General features: G+C 34.9%; 1 protein-coding gene across 13 annotated transcripts; it reads right to left on the reverse strand.

Annotated features, from left to right (window-relative positions):
* Positions 1 to 6: 6 nt before the first annotated feature.
* TERB1 (telomere repeat binding bouquet formation protein 1) lies at positions 7 to 21,361 on the reverse strand. Of its 13 annotated transcripts, XM_080552821.1 has the most exons (21): positions 20,561 to 21,361; positions 18,406 to 18,464; positions 17,410 to 17,520; positions 17,085 to 17,213; positions 16,699 to 16,830; positions 16,134 to 16,194; positions 15,943 to 16,058; positions 15,670 to 15,792; positions 15,045 to 15,197; positions 14,001 to 14,132; positions 12,631 to 12,756; positions 11,531 to 11,694; positions 10,421 to 10,782; positions 8,839 to 8,900; positions 7,760 to 7,852; positions 6,336 to 6,506; positions 5,794 to 5,874; positions 4,228 to 4,341; positions 3,714 to 3,826; positions 2,958 to 3,164; positions 7 to 2,600 (listed from the first exon to the last, which is right to left on the reverse strand). In XM_080552821.1, exons 2-21 carry the CDS (start codon positions 18,437 to 18,439, stop codon positions 2,571 to 2,573), a joined length of 2,514 nt encoding a protein of 837 aa, XP_080408947.1. In that variant the 5' UTR covers positions 18,440 to 18,464; positions 20,561 to 21,361; the 3' UTR covers positions 7 to 2,570. The 13 variants fall into 13 exon arrangements, with proteins under 13 accessions (XP_080408947.1, XP_080408952.1, XP_080408943.1 ...); XM_080552826.1 differs by lacking the exons at positions 7 to 2,600; positions 3,714 to 3,826 and having other exon boundaries at positions 3,027 to 3,164; XM_080552817.1 differs by lacking the exons at positions 7 to 2,600; positions 2,958 to 3,164 and having other exon boundaries at positions 3,669 to 4,341; positions 20,749 to 21,361.
* Positions 21,362 to 21,392: the final 31 nt, after the last annotated feature.

Genomic DNA, 21,392 nt, shown 5'->3' on the forward strand with positions numbered 1-21,392 from the left:
GGCGGGGGGCGGCCTTCGGCAGCGCCCTCTGGTGCCGGAGGGTGAGGGGAGACGGGGCCGGGATTAGGGAAGGGGACGGGGCCGGGATGAAAGGGGACGGGGCCAGAGCCCTGCCCGGGCTCTCGGTGACTTCCCGGTGTGCGGGGTTAGTGTGTGCAGTGTGAATAGTCAAGCGATAGATGTAGTTAGAGGGCTGGAATAAAGCTCGAAGATTTCCACCCACCTTCGTGCATCCCTCCGATAAATTTTGTTCTTCTACTCGTGTTACAAAACAATTCCCACTTTTTTTTTTTTTATGCAAACATGCTTTCCCTCACGATTGGGCAGTGACCATCAGGCACTTGCACTTTTCAAAGCACGAGGTAGCATAAGAAGTCTAAAAGTGACATGAATGGTTCTTATGCAACTATATTACTAATAACGATTTTGCGTGCATTTCAAAGCAGTTTATACAAGAAAATACAGTTACCAAGAGTGTTCGGTCAATCACTGTCAGACAGAGATGAATCGACTTGCACAAATTCACACAACACGTCTCTACTCGCTTCCAGTCATGACTCTTCCTTTCTGGATTTTACAAGAACGATTTAATGATGCCTATTTCAGCAATTTTCATTACGAGAGAATTAATGCGGCAGAGGAGATTGTGGGGATTTCAGCCTTGGAGATTTTCAGCACTTGACAAGGCACAGAGCACCCAGACTAACTTTGAAATTAGGCCTGCTCTAAGGAAGTTGGATTACTGACTCCAGAGGTCATTCACAGTCTAAATTATTACCTATAATTAGGTATATTGTCAATATTGTGATACTCTGATTACATCTGTTACTAAAGATGTATGTCTTACATATTTTCTCCACTTCAAATATATTTAGGCCAGAATAATATGGATTACTAATATACATTCAGATACTACACAAAATAGAAGCTTGCCTGGACTAGCTTTTGAGTCCTTGGAAAAATACTTTGTGGAGCGCGTAACAGACCAAAATCTCCCTGACGTACACACCACTCCTTGGTATTACTTTTGGCTCAGGTTCTGCAAATATGTAGGCCAATATTTAATTACACCACTTGGAATAGCTCCATTCATAAACGTTTATAGGATTGGGCCTTTACAAAGATATGCCTTAAGGCATCTTTTATAGGTTCTTTAATATTTTAATAATATATATTTAAAAAAGTGCAACAGCTGAAAAACATTAAAAAACTATTTATTATATCATCAGCATCAGCATCGGTGCAAGTCCTTCAGTTTCAGGTTATCTTGCATGCTTTTAAGCATTTAAGCTACATCATAGTAAAAGCCTACTGCAAATAAGATGAAATAAGATAACCAAACTTTTTCCATAATAAATTAACTAATTAGAACAGAAATACTAAGGTTATCACTGAAAAATCAAGTTATTAAGGCTTTCACTAAAGCTTTTTATAACCATTGTATATTTAGCAGAAACAGTGGTTCTGCTCATGCACTTATATAATATACAAAAAAATGTTCCACCGTGAATAGAAATCAAATTAATCAGTAGCTACACTCTATTTAGTTCACCACTTAAGTATTTTACATAGGTCCATGAATGTCATCCAAGAAATACTGCAGTTGAACCCCACACTATCTTCTGTCTAGAAGTTCTGACAAGCTCTACATTTCAATTTATGTGAACCTATGTAAGATTTGCCTAGCGTATTCAGCAGTGCTCAAACATATATTTGGTGCTTTCTCTCATAGACATATCCTGCTTTACTCAAAATTATTTGCAAGTAAGAATTTAACAAAATTATAAAGCTTGTTCTACCAGTCCTCTCTCTCTGAAAGCATACAACCTTCTGTTCAGAAATACCTCTAGTATGTTGATTTTCTTGAACGTTTCCTATGACTTGTATGTTCAAAATTAATAGTTATTAGCATTTATATTGTGAATGTTTTGATATCATTAGAAAGATCTTTATGATCTTTGCAATCACTTAAACATTCCTGCTAAGTATAAGATTCTCCTAATTGTTGACCTGACTGCATAACTTAGAATAATAAACACCTCTTCTAGATGTCTGACAATCTATTCTATTTTTCTACACATACTGCACACCAAGTGCATAACAAAGTATCTTAGTTGCTGATTTCACCGATTAAAAAGGGAAAAAATAGTCAGAACATTAACACTTAGCAGTTTCTGGCATAAAATATTCATGAAAATATTCAATAAATCAATTCAAAATATTCAATAAACCTTTTCTTGCAAATGGGATAAAATACATTGTAAAAAGATTCAAAGCAAATTAATTGTTACAAAATCAAAAGTTTAAGAATGTTAAGTTCTTTTTAAAAAAAGTAACTTATTGGTAAAGACTATTTTAGTAGCTGTTTTAGCATATTTTTTTTTAATAATTACATTTAAGTGCAATTTGCAAAGCATAACAATTTCTGTAAATGAATGTTAGCAGTGAAAAACATGAGTTCAAACCAATCTAAATTCTCAAAAGGCTTGTATCATTGTGGTAATACCTCTCTGTTAATAAAGCTGTTCTTCAACTTTCCGCATCAAAATCGAAAATATTCTTGAAAGATGTTATTGATGACTTTTGCTTTTTTCCTGCCTCTATAAGATAGTATATACAAAAAACGTCATGACTGATGTTGACACAGAACACTACACAATTTTAGAAAAAATTTCAGTAGAAAAATGGTTGCCACTAAACAGTCCCACATTTACCCAGAATACAGCAAAAAATGCTATCTGATCCATCCATTAACAGCATCTCTAAATTACATTGCAGACCATTCGAATCCTTAGCAGGCAAAACATTGAAATGATGCAAAGACCAACCCCACAGGTTGCAAATTCTAACATCCTATACGTTTGGGTTTTTTTTGAGAGTCAAATCAGGGTGAAAAGATTAAAAATGACCTGGTAGTATATATGATTAGTAGAAAACTAAACTTTAGTTACTTGCACCTGCAACTTGTAGTATTTGCTGGAAAGATCAACGTTTGTCCGTCCTTTCTGAAATGGATAGGACCACAAAATCAAATTCCAGTGATGACCCATTTCTTTTACTCCAGTTAAAAGATAACTAATTTCTTCATCTGTGAAATCTTTTCGGATTCTTCTTTTCTTGTTTAAAGTTCTCATGTTTATATCCAGGGAGCCTCTCTCATTGTTCTGCAAGTATTTATTTTGATGTAATTAAAAAATATGTAAATTTACACAGTATTTCACATTCAGAAGCAATGCATTATTACTAGTGATGCAACCTTAACTAGTTCTGAAGAAACAATCACTTTGTCATGATAATGATGGTTCTTCAATATATTATGTTCAGCCATTTCTTCAGTCACCCACTTAATGAAATACAGTATTTTTCTATGACATTGACACATTTATTTCTGTTGTGTCTACCTAACTTCCACCCTCAGTATCTGTTTTCTAGTCGAAACAGCTATGCCTTTAGTTTTCTACTATTTCTATACTGTAGAAATTTTCGTAAGTACAAGAAAAAAGTATACCTCCATATCCACTAACTTGAAAGGGCTAACAGTAGAAAAATGCTTAACTTCTTTCAGGGACAAATCACTATGAAGTAGAATCAGCAGAGGAGGATATGTTTTTATTATGGTTCACTTTGTTACTGGTTCAAAAGAAAATATGCAATTCACACTAATGTCACATTTATAAATATGTGCGCGTATGAGTAGGCTTCGCATAACTAACCTCATCTTTGTCAAGTGAATATATACAATTTTCTTTTAACTGTTGACATTCCTGGCTGTGCTTTTCTTTCACATATTGTCTCTTCAAGTTAGCATCCTGTTTTTTTTGGAAAGCTATAAAATTGTGAACAAGGCCACCTCTTAGTTACTCTGAACTAACTGAGCTCTACTGTAAAACTGAATGTAGTGTTGTAAAAGAACATTTATTGTAACGAACATGAATACATAAATGTTGCTGTATTAGTAATATCTAATCTTCATTAGATCTTTTTCCAGTCGTTGTCATTAACGTGTCAGGATTATTTAGGTACTGGAAGCAACTCGCAAATAATAGGATTTAACCCAAAATAAACCTCAATAATACTATGACTGAAGGTACAAGAATGACTATTTAAATTCTCAGCTATTTGTCTCTAGTAGCAAGCATGGATGCCTTTTTCAATGCCCTGAGCTAAGGGTAAAAATTGATCTTTAAGTTACTCTTGTTACAGTATTAATTTTCTGGTAATACTCACACTTTTCATATGTTGGTAGCAAGTTATATTCTTCAGGTAACTGAGTATTTTTATCATGTTCATCTCTATGGGAAGTATCAGATTTGTTTTTTCTAATCGGAGTCAAAAGAATACCTAAAAAAAATAAAAAATAAAAAAATAAAAGATTTTGTCTTTTTCTTGAAAGAAAAAAAAAAAACACACAAAACACAGGTAACATTTTAGGAACTAAAATTTGTGACAAGACCATCTTTTGAGCCATACTACCATCTGAAAGACTGAAAAATCCAGTTAAGTTCAGAAAATATTTACTTGCTAAAGGTAATATATTAGTGTAATGAGTTATTGAGATGAAATAATCAGCTTTTCTTTTTAATAAACGTTTTTAAACTTCCATGGCTATCGTAGCCAAATTAGTTTCTGAATATGATTTATATATATATATATATATATATATACACACACACATACACACACGCATCTACTAGCTGTTACCAGAAATTAATTATATAATGATGTAAACAAGGTTTTTGGAAATAGCACACTAAAAATAAATTCCTGACTGGTGGGCTGATTTTTCAGAATAGAATTTTTTTTTTAAAAGTAGTATTAATGTTCAAGAATTTAAGTACTGATTTTGAGAGCTTCTTCAGCCTGCTTTAAAATTCCTTGTCAGTCCTAAGTAACGGTATGGGTCACTAGTTGATGAATGTATTATTTTGACTGCAGTTGGAGCTCTGCAGGATGTACCCAAAATCACCACATTGTGAAGAAAATTCCTTGTGAATTATGCAAAAAATAGATATATTTGCGGAGTGAAGAAAAGAGTTCAAATTATAACCAACTTTTTCAATATACCATAGAATAAAATATTTTAAAAGATGCATATTCCACTATTTACAAATGGACAGTTGTGCACTATAGACATTACCATTTTTTTTAGGGGCAACTGATGCTTTTGTAAGCACAGGGTTCTGAAATTGTACTGCGGAGGCTGATAGAGCTAGTATTCACTTTCCCATCTCAATTTGTCAGTAATGTCTTACTCAACAACTCAGTATACAGGGCAGGTAAACCTGTAATTTAATTTTCTGATAGGTTACTTCCAGACACTTGCTCTAGTATCGTTGTGTATTTCAAGTTTACTTTTAGCTATTTAGCGCTCAGAAACCCAAAAGTCCTTAGCAGAACTCCAAGAATGAACAGAAACAGAAATAGGATAACACAGCTATAGTGCTGAATCTAGGTGCAGCTGAATGATGCTGAATCTAGGGACAAGCAGCTGCACTGTGATCTGATCCTGACTACGCCTCTACATTTTTAAAATTAAGGCCACAAAACTGAAAAATAGCAGATGGCATGGAAGTAACCCTAGCAGGCCTCAATGCAAGTGCCGGATAACTTAATTGTAAAGTAGTATGTGTAACAATTTTATGACTATAAATTATGCGTTCTCTGACAGATTGTTGACAGAATCCACATACAATTTCATAATTCTTTATCCACAGGCTCTCATGGTGAAACCCTACAATAAGATTACTCAGACAATAAGCGCTTTTTGCATTAATTTCCAAACTAAGGCCTTACTTTGGAAATTATCCATTGTGCTCTTAAAAGTTGATGTTTCTGTATGCGATTTTCCTTTCTTTATCGGGGTCAGCAGTATTTCTAAAAAGTATAAGATAGAGACCATTAAAAGTGCCAGCAGACAATAACTGTTTAATTACTTTTAAAAATTGCCTCTGTTAAACCAGAAAAATAAAAGATGCTTTTAAATAAGATGAATGCTCTTCTTATTGATCAATAATTGTAAGCCTCTTTTCATCCATGAGCATGTAATATAGGAATGAAACAAGCTTGTTGTAAAGCTCATCCATTCACACTTATTGCAACTTTATATATTCCCTTCTATTAATATTTGACTAACTGTGGCAAACAGGAGAGTTTTTGTCAAAGATTCAACACCATTGACAAGAAGCACACCAGATCCTCCAAAAAAGTGGCTGGTTCCAATCTCACTTAGTACAAATCATTGATAAATCATATAAAGTGAGTAGGATATCAGAATAAGAATTTGTTAAAACAAGTTACTAAACAGTTACTAAAAAAATAAAAATAAAATAAATTACTCTCATAAGCTGCATATCTACTGTTATTAGAAACAGGCAACTTCTTAAGTTCCTTTTTATATCTTTCTTCAGCTTCCAGAATGACTTTGTGATGATAGCATAGGTATGGACAACTTCGCAGCATCTTGCTAAAAGTTTTACTATTGAATGACAGACCTGCTGTTGTACAACCTGGAAAAAAAACAGGGCATTATAGAAACAGTAAGCATAACTGCTATAGCAGCCATCATAAAACCCATCATGTTGCTGTGATCTACAATTTAACCTCCATTTTTCATATACATATGTTAAAAGAGGTTATTTATTTCTGTATCTTCATGAAAATACTTATTTCTTGTTTTGTGCTTGCTCTCTAAATTTGTTTTCAATGTGACCTATGGAACCAAATTATAATGCACTTCAACTCTAGAATTACTAAATTAGGCGCAGATCCTCTACAGAAGTAAAAATATTGCTGGGATGGGAAGAAAGGGCCCCTGTTCCCTTTGCACTGAAAGAACGATTTCTGCAGGAGCTAAAACATAAAACATGTCTTTGCTTTACTTTGAAACTTTTTGTTGTGACAGCTATCTGCATTAACCTGAATAACTGATAAGCCTAACTTATGTATGAATTCACTCACAGGAAGCCTTCTGATTTGTTTCTGAGGTCATAACCTATGCTAATATATGGTTTAGTAACTCTTAAGTGTTCTCACTGTTAGTTATGGCAGCTGAAACTGAACTTCTGTGAAAAATTTGAAGGGCACAGGTACATCTCTGCAATATTCTAGCCTAAGATAAAGCACTGCTGAAACTCAGGTTGAAACTACTTGAACAACTTGATTTCATATGCCCACATGATATTTGATGGTGGACTATGGATCCATTTTAAAAAGAGCATACAGATTCCACTTATAAATGCTGAGTAGCAGAGGCATTTTCATAACCTACTGATGGACTGTGTTCAGGAAGGAAAATATGGAGGAACTGTGGGATGCAGTCATGGATTGCTGTGAAAGCCTCTCTGTATTTAAGAGCAGTAAGGCAGAGAAAACAGAAGGGCTTCATAAGAGTTAGGAAGCTTAACAAGGTGAATACATAAGGGATTTGAGCAGGGCTTCATTTTTTTTCCCTCTGAGTAGGCAAAGACCAGCTCTTAAGTATTTCTGTAACTACTGAGCATTCTTTTAAGCTGTTGTACATTGTTTCTTAGTAAAACCACCTTTAGTAAAGATCCACAGATCAAGATCAGAACATGTAAGGTTTATGTCAAAATTTCTTTTATTTTAGGAGCAGAGAAAGGAAGGGAAGCAGTTAAGGATTAGAGAACAGGTAATCCAACATAAGTGTTAAGATTTCTGTAATGTCAGGTTCACTTACTGATTTGGTGGCTCTTCAATGCTTCTTTTATGAATTTAGGAAGCAAAGACCTAAGATATTTACCTAAACACCTTAAATCTGTCATTTTAAGGGATGCAGTTGTAGTCAAGGTACTTTTTTCTTCCTTGGTTATCTCTGAGGAGAATGAATGGTGGTCTAAATAAGGAAGAAAAAAAATGCTAGGAAGAAAACGCAAGCTATCATTTGCTAGGGGAATCGTGCATCAGCATACCTATATTCAATTCTATTTTCAGTTTATAGATTAGGAAAGTTGAATTCACGTAACAGCAGAAAATCCAAATGAAATTTCCTGAAGTTAAACGGAGAGTATTTGTTTACGTAAATCCAGAATTATGTATAATTCAATGCTTAGTTTTTATTTACTTTCCTAATGAAGTGTATCACTTCAACTTGAACACAGCAAAATAACCCTTTAAACTTACATGGCTTAAATAAGTTCTGTGAACATGATCTTTATTTAGAATCAGATACTCAAAGTGCGATGTACTGGAATACTACTTGTTTTACATTTAAATAATTCTTTGTGAAAAACAGCTTTGTCCCTTGTAAAGCTACCATACTGGCAAACACTAAACTAATGAGTGATTTTGTAAATTAATTGGAGACTAAATTATGAGCAAAAATTTGATTGACCATATTCCAATTCTGAAATAAATACACATATAAAGAAAATCAAGGCAAACCTGAAGAACTCTTATTCTACCACCAGCCACACACACTCAAAATGTAGGAACATCTTCAGGCAAAATTCAGTCTCACAGGTAGGTTCTATCCCCACACTTAAAAGTACAGTACAAAACCAGCAGCCTTGCACATGTTCTATTTAAGGGCTTCAATTGTTCAGTATGGATTGCATTCAGACTTAATTTAAAACATTTATCTGTAAGACATTCAGTTGAATAGTTTAAAAAAAGCTAAAAAAAAATCTTAAAAAAGAACATTCTAGATAAGGTTGTATATAATATAAAATTCCAGAATTATTCAGTTAAAGAATATTACAAATAATGTATTTTGTCATCTAACTTAAACATGATAAAAAGTAGTGATAAAAGTGAATAAAACTAATTAAAATAATTAAGAACAAAATTATCTAAAACAGGAATATGATTAGCTATTTGTACCTGATGTGCACGCCTGTTTCATATTTCTAACAGTCTTTGCTGGTTGTTTAAATAAGCCTTTCCTGGAAAGATTAACAATGTGAGCAAATTTTATATCAAGTTTCAAAACATACATTTAACTGTAAATTAATACACACATTCCAAAATACAGAACAAAAAACACATTAAATATATAAAAGATAAAATTCTAAAAAAAAATATGGTATTTATCCCAAGTTACTGAGCTAGAAGTATCCAGCATGACACTATCATCTTAGAAATTTGTTTACCAAATATGTGTGATTAGCATTCCTTGCAGTGCTATGCAGCATGTTTGTTCCAGCATTTGGAACACAGTACTTTCCTGGCATTCACTGCTTTCCAGAATCATTTCCAATTCCAGTTCATATCACAGCTACTCAGTACACATTAAACTTCCAAAGAAGTGTTCAGAATACTGTAACTTTTACCAGGTGTGGCAATTGCTCTAAAAGGTAATTTGTCATCTTCTCTTCTTACACTGAGTATCTTTTATGCAACCAACACATTCCTATGATACCATGATCGTGCATTTTTCAGCATCATTAACTACCTTTGAGTGCTGCAGAAGCAAGGAGCCTAATCCATGGTCGTGCTCAGGTAACTCCTGTTTTTACACATACACACATGCAAGGAGAGCGCTTTTTCCACAAAATGTATTTATCGATAATTTTGTGCTTCAAATGTCAGAACAACAAACAAAAAAAAGCTAGAATTTAGAAGTAGAATTTAACTGAAAATACCATGGAAAATATGCTAGGCCCTTGATAATTTCTGTGCTAGCTGCGAAGTCACAATATAATACATACTAGCAAGCTGTATAGGACCACGGTCCAGCCAGCCACATAAAGGAAGCACAACAAAAATGTGGAACAAAAAAAAAAAATCATAGTTTTGTTCATATTCCCACTGCCTGCCTCAGAGGATATTTCTATGTAAATGCAAGACAATGGAATCTACACTTATTCTTGCAGGTTGCCTATAATTCACTTTTTGTTTATCAGTAAGAAAGATAACCACAGGAAGCAAAAGAGGAAAATAAGCATTTGTGTGAGACAGGTGCATAAAGCAAGAGAAGAGTAAATGACTGTATTTTTCTTCCCATGCAGTGAAGGAACTGAATATAAGAGAAGAGAAACACGGCCAAAAGCTTTTTTCTTTCCTTCTTCATAGGAACTACAATTTGAATTCTTGCAGAGCAGTTCTATAACTGCTGTTTTTCTTTTAAGTGCACATTACATAAATATTTAGGGTTCAGTTTCATCCAAGCCAATGGGTCAAATCCTAATCTTCTAAATCAGTGTGAATTTGAAGGCAGAAGACTATGGATGCTTTCTCATCACTATGTTCAAGACCGAGAACATGGCTTGTCACAGGCTCTCTGTACGAATCACCAGAAGCCTACCATTAAGAGAGAAAAATATATAAACAGTGACACTGTAGTGTCTATAACATTTGGTACAAATACATAGCTAGTAACCAATAACTGAAAAGGCTGACATTCAATTCAGAAGTTACTAATGAAAAACAACTTACTATCTCTGCTTAGATGCAAGATACTTACTGTACTTGAAGAACAGACTGCCTTTTTTCACAACCTTTCTTTTCACTTGACTTACGATGACTTTGAAGTACACTGTCTGTCTGCACTTCATAAACTGGCCGTGGAATATCATTCTGTTCACTTTTTCTAGTAGAAGTGTTTACTGGAATCATAGCATTCACTGTTTCATTTTTCAGGGGAGAATTCACAGCTAGAGCAAGAACCGGACCATCCAAATTAGACGTTAATCGTGGATAACGTATTTCTTTATGTGTTCTTTCTACATATGTTTCTGGATCACTAGAATTCACTTTGGGGTATTTTGATGCTTCAACACTGTTTTCTGAAAGTCTATCAACAACTACTCCTCCTTGCATTCTTTCCTGTATTGAAAAATATTAGTTAGTAACTATATGAGCTCTTAAAAAACACAAAAACAACTAAGTAAATCTAATAAGAAGATTAACTAGGATAGATCAATCTAATCCCTGAACGAATTGAAAACTGACAAAACAGCAAGGCTATCAAAGGTGTCAAAGGGGTAGTTATTAAGTGATAGTTCCAGACTGAAGCAATGGCTGTGCTACTAATACAGAACACTTGGTAAATTTTAATTAACTGAAGATCCAGACAAATAACACAACATTTGCTATTCCACATCCAGAGATACCCTCCAGTTATATAGCACAAGCAAAATAATGTAATAACAAAACTGTATTTCAGTTTACGTTCACATGTCTGCATTAGCTATCCTGTCATAGCTGTACAGTCATGGATATTCTGTGCTTGTGAACATTAAACTATAAATTTAAGCAATTGGCAATTAAAATAAAATCCAACTCTTGTTTTTCCAACCTAAATGATCTCAACTTTGTAGAAGATCTATTCTTCTAATAAACTAAAATGCTTCATTAAGTTCAGATGCCCTCTTTTTCTGACTGCACTCAATACTTCTAACTTTGTTTGATATACAATAATGGCAAAAAATGCAGGTTGTAGTTTCTCATACATCCCATATCCTCCCTACTTTTCTAGCTCACACTGAAATTATCTTAAGGGTTTACACCCTATTGCTCCCTAGACTCTGAGAAGATATGCTTAGTTTTACCCTACTTTGGTAAACATGCCAACCTCATCATGTTCTTTTTCAATCAATTTTATTCTGTGTAAAATTTCTTTTGCTTTCTTCCAGTAGTCTTGTAGACTTCTTTCTCTGATTTGCATGTCTGCTTCCAACTCATCTGCATTCTTCTCATTTAATGAACTCTCATTGATTTTCAGGGACAATTGTTCAGCTTTATAAAACATAAAGTTAATATTCCAAATTTTAATCACTGAATACTTTAATATTTATTATATTTTAGTATTCTGAGGGAGTGACCCCCCGTAATTAATAATGCAAAATATAACATCCTGCTAATCTAAATTTATACATACACGTTCATACACTTCAAAGATAAACTGCAATTACAAGAAGCAAGTGCAGCATTTCCATTAAGTAATCACTGAGCTTACAACTACAGCTGTTACAACCTGTTTATAAAATTATGTTTTGTTCTAAGAAATCACTTTATTCAGGACAGCTCCTTCACCAGTATGGCTTTTAAAAATAAAACACCTCTGTATCAGTGGAGGCTGAAAAGTACCATATTCCCTCAGTTGTACACTTAAACAAAACTCTCAGATACACTTTTAGTGCAAAAATCTAGATACATGCTTTTTACTGATAAGCATTGCATAATACCTTCAGTGCTATAGGTCCTGAAGGACAAGGTGTCTTTCTGCTTCATGGGTAGTACTACGCAATTAAAAAACATTAAACAGGATGCTTCAAAATATACCCTACTTTAATTTTAAAGTTCACAATTTTTAATATGGTAAAATAGTAGCCATGGTGATTACAGGCCTGATTATCCATTGGTTTAGTCTCTAAACGTACAGTGGTACATACCCATGAACAGAGTACTAACAGGGTATGGGATTATAATATTTTGTATATTGTTTATAGACTGAAAGGGTTTTATGAACTGGACCTAGATATATAGGTTACACAAATGCTTTATTGCAACACCATTGAAGTTTTTACTTTTTTCCTGCCTTCACTGCAGAAAATAATCATCTTTGAGTACACAGAATTACAAAGCTGCTACAGTTAAAAATCAGTTAGAAAGTCAAGAAAACTTAAATATGGAACTCATCTCTCATTTTAAAAGCAGGAACAGTAAGCTTACTCATTTGTTTGCAGTTTTGCAGCACAAAAGTAGCAGCTTTGTTTAGTTCCTCATCTTGAGACTCAGTTAGTACCTGAATCATAAGTGGAAGACCATTGTTCTTAAGCAGTTCATATTGATTTTCTTCTAAAATAGAAAGTTGTAAAAGAAAATAAGTTATTTGTAACCCCATACACACTTAATCTGAAGTAATTTTAGAAGCTTTAATACCAGTAACTTCTAGGGAAATTCTGGAAAAAAAAAAAACACAAAAAAACACCATTATTATGGATTCAAGTATGCTGTAATGACCCTACTAACCAGGCTGCAGCAGAAGTGCTCTAGATCACACAGGATGATTTGACCATAGTTCAAATCTATTGCAAGAAACCTGAGGAAGGACCAAGCCAAACTACACGAGTCAAAAATGTAAGCACTGCTCAGCATCAACTAAAACAGCAGCCTAAAATTTTATTGTGATCTCATTTGCAGTCTATATTCATAAAATTGACAACTTGATAAAAATAGTTTTGTCATCTAAATTTAACAAAAGCAAAGGAACCCACAAAAAAAGAAATTATTCTGTCAGTGTTGATGTTTTAAGATAAACTTTTTTTTTCTGTAGGTTTAATCATGTTTCTTTTCAAAAGATATTTTCCATTATGTTTGTTTCAATTATTTATGAAAAAGAGGCTTTTCAAACATCAAATTTATGACCTGCTGAGCTAACTACTGAACTTTTTATTGATGGATAACCCATCATAATTTTTGAACATAATCCCTTTTTCACTTGTTGCTGAACACATGAAAAGCGTGCCCGTCTACCATAAAGTGTCTACTAAAAGGTATGCCTTTCTTTTGTTTTCCTGTGCTACCATAAAATACCATAGTAAGTACTATACTTTCAACAGATACTCTTGTGCACGCCCTGAGGAGCCTGGCAAAAACATTTCAGGGTTACTTACCTCTTAAGTTACTCTAAAAACATTACCATTGTACAGCTTTTTAAAATACTAATAGATATGTAAACAGTGTACAGCAGCTGTATCTATTCAAGGGCCATTAAAACAGAGCTCAAAAAAATTTATTTGGTATCTATGTATTTTAGTAGTTTTCAGGACTGGATGAATTTTACCCTGTGATACCTAAAAATAAGTTCTGAATTCTTGCCTAATGGTCTACTTTTCTAAAGATCTGAAAGATACTACGTGTTAACAGGTCTTACAGTTTAGAGATCGAGTATATAGCAAACTTCTTTTTCCTGCATATTAAGTTACACTACTTAAAAGAACATTCCCTCACGTTTCAAAATCTTGATCAAATGTCAATATTGAAGTAATGTATGAGAATTTCGCTAAAAAAACAAGGTAGAAAGAAAAAAAAATTCTTACCACAAACCTCAGTACAATGTCCAATTGTTAGAATAATACTAATTTTTTCTCCTGTATCCAAAGTGTCATTAGACAGCAGGTTCAGTAGCTCTGACACAGTGTGATACTTCGCCAAAGCACCACCCATGGCAGCTATTATGTTAAAAACAAGTTGAAGAAAAATGAACTAGACAATAAGTATACAGACACCATTCAAGTCTGAAATTATTATTTATTTAAGAGAACTCTCTATAGAAACTGGGGACTCTAAAAAAAGCCTTGGGACTGCGCAAACTCTCGTTTCTCATTTTTCATTTCAACACTTCAAATGGCCACACCTCTACTGGTGTAGTAATTCTACCCATGCCATTCCCCATATCCAACATGGCCTTTTCCCCCAAATTGTACTCTAGAGTTGTGGTAGACCTGACAAAAAAGGACTTTGCAATGTGCAAGTTGTGCAGACCTCTGCTGAGTTTTCTCACATCTTTCATCAGTTCCAGAACAGATTAAAAGAGTAGAGTAAGCTTTGAATCAGGGTATCTGCCATAACAAGAGCTAGGAATGTTCCTGGTAAAGAGGGCAAACTCTTCCTGAAACTGGGAACAGCACTGCTAGTGCACGCATACTCCTAAAGCTTACAAAGCTTATTAGCCTGCAGGACAAGCCTACAGAAGCACGACTCCAACTCCAGAATCCAGACTTACTGCCATGCCTAGTTCTCAGCTTTACTTACAGAAAAATAGCACCGGTAACTTACTTTTAAATTTTAGTATGGTTTAAATTTCACTAAGTTTATTTTAGTAACAATAGCAAAGTAATCCACCTCAGATTAACTGAATCATTCAAAATACAAGTTTGAATCTTAAAGATTTTGCAATACAAACTGGATCTGTGTGTGTATATATATGTATACGTACATACATACATACATATATATATATACACATATGTAAACTAATGGCCTTTTAGCATCCATTCCTAACACTTTTCCACCAAAACCAGACTTTAAAAAAATGCATTTTAGAATTATCAGAAATAAGTGGCAGTGGTCTTTTCACTCACAGTCATTAGCAATGCAGGCATCCAGAGTCTTTGTTACTACTACTGCAAGTTTTGTGCTGGAGTGACTCATACAGGAATCATGCATCAACTTGATGAGAACTTGAGCTAAGGTATCCAGTCCTCCAACAGAAACAAAGTATTTCTGCACAGTGGCTTAGTAAGAGAAAAAAAAAGTTTTAAAATTGTTTTAGCATTTTTTACACTCACCACAATTTATCTATGCACATATTAATCACTTCACTTCCATCCATACAAAGAAACTGAATTTGGATATATACCAATCTTGAGAAATTGTTGTAATTGTTTTTTTAAGATAGTTACAGGAAAAATATGGATCTAACACATGCATATAAATGTTTTCAGAAATGTAGTAATGAAATATTTTCAAACTACTTCTAATCAAAAAAGCTCCCAAATAGTTTTTACCAACCTCAGTAATTACAGCCAATGAGGCTGTTTGTGTTCATAAGCACAAACCAGGGGAATGGAGATAGCCGAATCTAATTTTCAGTGTAAAAGTTGCAAAAACAGTAAATGTAGTGATTGACAAAAAGAAGAAATCAAACATTTAAGTATAAAATGAAACTTACAAAAGAAAACTGTTTAAAGCTTCAACTGTACTTACAGTTATTTGCAACTGTGAGGCCAACAAATGAACAAATAGGACGAACTATCTCAGGCTCTGTGCAGCTTTCTAGCCATTCTTTTGCATATGGAAAAACTGCACAGCAAATGCTTTGATTATCTTCTGGGAAAATAAAAACAAATAACCCCAAGTCCAAACACAATTTGGCAAAGTATCACACTGAAATTTCAGTTGAACAATAAACATGAACAGAACTTATCACTTTGGAGAAACACTTTAAACATTTTTCACAATTTTAACAGCAACACTTACCGTTCTGAGGATTGTTAACACAGGCACAGAGAGTACTGCAGACTGAAGACCATAGCTGATAGCACTGATAAGTATTTTCATCTGACAGATTCATCTCAGATGCGGAAAGAGTTGTTCTGTCCAGGAAAAACAAAGGAAACAGGTCCTAAATATTCTATCATTTTTCTGTTTGAAGAGCAATTGTTTGTTACCTGAATAACTGTAGCAGAAGACCAATGCAGCCTGTTTCTCTGACGTAAGTTTGCCCATATTCTAAAAGAGAAGACATACCAGACTCAGAAGACACATGCAACTTGAAACAAAATCCTGATGCCAAGTTTAATTTATATATTTCCATTGTATTTCCATTTCCTAAGCAGATATGCCCCCCCCCCAAAAAAAAATCACAGAAAAACATTGGCAAAAGTATTTTATTTTTCTCTATGTCTAACTTTTTCAGAAGACTTTTGTCAGAAACTCCTGGTTTGCATATTATGTTGTTAGAATGAAAATACTTTCTGCTACTTAAGAAAATCCCAGTAAGCAATTACTTATTTATATTTACTTCACTTACAGTGAAGACCTTAGAGGTCTTTTTCCACCCTAAGTGATCCTATACTTCAGTTTCACTGACATGCTATGATTCATCTTTTTAAGTTAACCTCACAAAAGCATTACTTATTGAATGTTCCAAATTTCCGTAACGTAGATTGGCAAACAGAAAAAAGGAAACTGTAAGTAAAAAATTGGTGTTATAACACAGAAGAAAGCACTTACTGTTATTTGAAACCAGGACTAAGATGACATAAACAGACATTCTTTTCAAGTTCACACCAGAATCCTTATTAATTAAAAATAAAATGAGGTCCTCAAACAATGCAGAAGTACATAAAGATTGTTGACAGTAAACTGAAACCAGAAAATAAAAACCATTAAGTCCTAAAGCAAGCCTTTTTTTAAAAAAAAAAAAAAAAACCTTAAATTAGTTTGATAACATAGTAAACAAAGGCTTAGTTTTATCTAAGAAATTGTGAGGGCCTATAAAGGGACTTTGGGCTGATTTTTGATGGGAAAAATAATGGAGAAAAAAATGGAGAAAAAGAACAAGCAAAGTATAATATGACCATGAGTAACTCAGAAATATACATAATAGTATTTATTACCATTACTCTCTATTATAATTCCTAACGTAAATAAAGCTGCTTCCTTTACTATGCAATGGACACTTGACTTTGCAAGATCATTTATAAACCTCAAACCACCAATTTCTCGAAAATATTCGCTTGCTTCACCTACAACAAACAGAAAGCAAAGAATAAAAATTAAAATTTTGCTTTTGTTTCTGTGTAAAATGAAAATCTTAAGATTTTATACCCTGTCAAATCTTACGTCTTTTAGCTAACTCATTTTCTCCCCGCATTGACAGCTTCTTAACACACATTGTGAACATAAATGGTTATGTTTTTTTGAAGGGAAAATGATTCTTACTGTTTTGTTGACAAATTGAATAAATAGTGATCAAAGCCTCTTTCTGAGATAAAGGGCAGTCCATCTGGTATTTAAGGCATTCAAGCAGTAAGTTCAGATCTGTTTTCATATCTAAGAGTAAACAAAAAAAAGCTTCACATGAAGTGTTATCTTTTCTTTATATAAATTCATTTAGCGTTACATTAAACCAGCTCTAAAATGTACCATGGATATGTATTTTAAAGAAAAAAAGCAAGTAGAGCTACACCACTTTTATCCATCTATAAATAACAAAAGTACTTAACCCAAAGTTAACTATTTGAGCATGATTTGCTTCACTAAAGTAACAGTCCCATGTTAATATTTCTGGCTTTTAATTATTGTTAGTATATGTTATAAATGTCAATAATATTTAGCAATTTATATCACACTTACTAAGTTCTCCAATTGCAAATTATATCTATTTAACAAATAATATAGAACTATGAACGTCTGAGTGAATTAGGAACAGAATCCAGTGGAGGATTAGGCTAAATGCCAAAGCTTGCAATATGGCATTTATTTAAACAAGACTGAATCACTTACCTCAACCGTTAGCATCTTGAACCAGGTCATTATGTCAGGAAGTTAATACAAAGCATTTGGGGGTGCACCTACGTACAATCTTAAATAGATAAATGACTATAGAAATCTGTTTCTTGTATTTTTGATGTAATAAAAAGACTTACTAGATAATTATTTCCTAACTTGGCAAGAATAGATATCGTATTCTTCAAATACTTTAGGTTTTGTGTTTCTTAAAGAAATTAAATAGAAAAAAATGTAAATATTAGCAGAAAAAGGTGAATATGTGGTGGCATTGTTTACTGTTTGAATAAGGCAAGAATCCAAAAATTTGTCAAAAAGGAAAAAGAACATTTCCCCAATAGTTCACCCTCCTACAACTGACTTATCGCAATCTACTAAAACTTTGTAAAATAGATTCAAATAAATGACAAATATTTTCAGGTATCTTACCACACAGTGTTTTCTGCAAGTTTTGATTTTCCATTTTAGGTTGTACCCCTGTTCTTGTTCTACAATGGCAAGGAAAAAGCATTTGCTTTTTGTTTAGATCAGCAGTTTCCATAATATATGGAATACAAGTTAAATATTTTTTCTGAAATTACACCCTTTAACAGCTTTCAAGTTTTACATTGTTACCTGACACACAAACAATTTAATATAGCCTTGCATGGTGAAGGTTTCCTTTGGAAGTACCCTGTTTTATAGTGATGCTACTTATAGTTGCGTTATGTCAGCAACTTTGAAAGTTAACATTTTACAAAAATAAAGTGATTCCATGCTGCCATTGCGGGTCACCACAAAAAGTACCTGGCATTAAAATATATCTAGCTCTGTCATGGATCACAATAAATGTCCTCAAATTTCCCTTACAAGAGGCTACCAACTTCATCATCAGCCAACAAGGGGCAGCACAATAACCAGATAATGATAAATAACCAAGTTTCTGACATCCAGTATAAAACAATCCACTTCCTACCACTGCTTTGTGAGCCAACCACTAAGCCATAATTATATTGCTTTATCAGTAATGATCAAAACCAAAGACAAGAATGCACAGGAACCAAGACACTGATTATTTATCAAACCAAGACTTTATTTTAATTAACTAAAGAAATTTTAAATAGAACATGTAAATCAGAAAAAGCCACAGCATTGATTCTACATAAACCTAGCATACCAGCATTTCCAATTTATGTGAACAGCAGAGTGAAATTCAGGCTTGGAAGCAAAAAGATGGTTAAGGCGTGTTGGCAGTCCTTGGCTGTTTATGCCAGGCCACAACCCTATGGTGTATTAGGATGAACTGAAATCTACCCTCAAATCCACTGTCTGCCCAAGTGCTCAAATACACCATTTCCCATTTCACTTCCCTTATCCATGCTCCAAGTCCCAAATGTGATGAAAGGTCAATGCAAGTGTCACAGTAACCTATTTAAATATCTCAAGAATGACTTAGCTCCAGGTAGAAACTTTAAATCAGTAATAAAATCAGCTTAATAATGGATTAGTTATCCTTCCCAAAGCAGAGCAAAGGCTCTAAGAAATATCAGTGTCATCTTAGTGAAAACAGCCAGCCCCGCTTTCCAATTACAGTTACCAATCGTCCCCACTCCTGCCCCACTTCCATCAGTTTAAAATGCTCCATATATATCCTTACAGTAGCGGGTTTTGAGAGGGATAGGGTAAAAAGGCTTCAGTTTCCCTTACCATTTTCAGAAATGATAATACATATGCATTTCTCTGTCTTGCAAATCTAGTCTTGCCACAACAGCAGAAAGTTCACAAGTCTTCCTCACCTCTTTTTTCCCCTACTGACACCACCCTGCTAGCCCAGAGCAGCCATATGCACTCCCTGCAAATTCTTTAACAAAAGAAAAGCTACAAATATGAGCTTGCTTTGGAGCAAATTTCATTTCAGTAAAGTTGGATTAAATACACATTTATACAATTAGTCTTTCACATAAGTAGCGTAGATTTTAAAACCCTATAGAAAGGCATTTTTAACCTTAATTGGATCTTTGAGACATACTGAAGATAGAGAAAACAGCATTTATAAACCAGCCTACATTAACATGCAAATAGTTCGATTCTGCTGTTGCATCATGGAGCAAAACTGCAAAGATAAATAACAGTTTGCTGCAGCAGATTTTTGGTAAACATCGCAAATAAAGGAAAACAGAATAACCTAGTAACGATCCTTTCAAACCTAAAAAAAAAAAAAAAAATCTAAAAAAAGCCCTGATGTACTCATCTGCTTGCTCAGCAGCATAAGAGCACCTGATGCACGGCAGGACCATGAGAGGAGTTTAGCGGAGTGCTGGGCCTTGGCTGCTGGATGTGGGCCCTGCAGGCACACCGGGGTGACACCAGCCAGCCTCAGGCCTGCTCTGCCTTTTAAAAACCCCATGGTCAAATCCTGTCTGGGTCATTGGTGTCCTGTGACAATCAGAACTCAAGCCAGCAAAGGACGCACCCACAAACTTCTGAGAAACACGCTGTCCAGCGTGCCATAACAGGCCTCTGATGTCTTCCAGAACTGTTTGGGAATTCACCCCATTCCTCTTCCCTCTCAAATAAGTCATGTATGATTCATTAGGTTCATTACCAGAGTTCGACTCTGAAGCAGCAGTCATAACAAGTGCTCCAGATGATCCCGAACATAAAAAGTGGAGACTACAAAAAGGATACGGGATTAAAACAAACGAGACGAAACCGCAGAAGCATTCTTCTGCCGGCTGGAGGGCGGGAGGGCTGTCAGGAGGTGGGGAAGAAGGGCAGGGGTTCTTTCGCTACCTGCTGACCGGCGGCACCAAGCCCTGTCAGCCACGAAGGCGGCCCCGCCGCCCGGCCCGGCCGCCACGCCGCGGCCTGAGGAGAGCGAGGAGCGGCCGCCCTCAGCCTCAGCGCGGGCCCTTCCCGCCCAAGGGCGCGTGCAGCTCGCCACAGGCCCCGGGGCAGCACCGGCAGATGGCGTTCACAGCCGCCGCGAGCCGGACAGCCCCTCTTAACCCTCTCCGAGCACCACCTGAACCTTAGCGTGGTTCTAGGCTAAGGAGAGGGGAAGAGCAGTTTGCACTGCGGCTCCCTTTCCATACTCAGCATTTGGGAAATTACAACTACACTATGAAATGCATGCGGTTAATTGTTACCTGACATTTGCCAGACACAAAGTGGCGGGGAGAAACCATCTTATGCTAGATAAATACAGCTGAAACAAACCAAGTCTTTTCTGAGCGTATCTTTTCCCATAACATCCTCAGACTGGCTCAGTAAAGGGCACTACAGCTTTGCCTAGGTCTCCCCTCAGTTACATCCACCTTCAACCTTTTGCAACTCATCCCCCTCAACCTTATCAGCAGCTTTAATGAAAAAAAATTATCTCTGGTGCAAACCAGGTAAGCCAATTTGTAAATACCACTTAATATGCAAAGAGCTTT

This window comes from Anser brachyrhynchus (assembly GCF_964034855.1).
Source record: "Anser brachyrhynchus genome assembly, chromosome: 12".
In the NCBI taxonomy this organism is placed as follows: domain Eukaryota; kingdom Metazoa; phylum Chordata; class Aves; order Anseriformes; family Anatidae; genus Anser; species Anser brachyrhynchus.

Bases quoted from the DNA above. Each gene is read 5' to 3' on its own strand.
- TERB1 (XM_080552821.1), bottom strand. From the start codon at position 18,439: ATGGAAAATCAAAACTTGCAGAAAACACTGTGTG. The intron at 16,195-16,698 runs GTAAGTGCTTTC...CTTCTCTTTTAG, and splicing joins AGTCCTGGTTTCAAATAACA to AATATGGGCAAACTTACGTC. The intron at 2,601-2,957 runs GTGCAAGTAACT...ACTATCTTATAG, and splicing joins GCAAATACTACAAGTTGCAG to AGGCAGGAAAAAAGCAAAAG.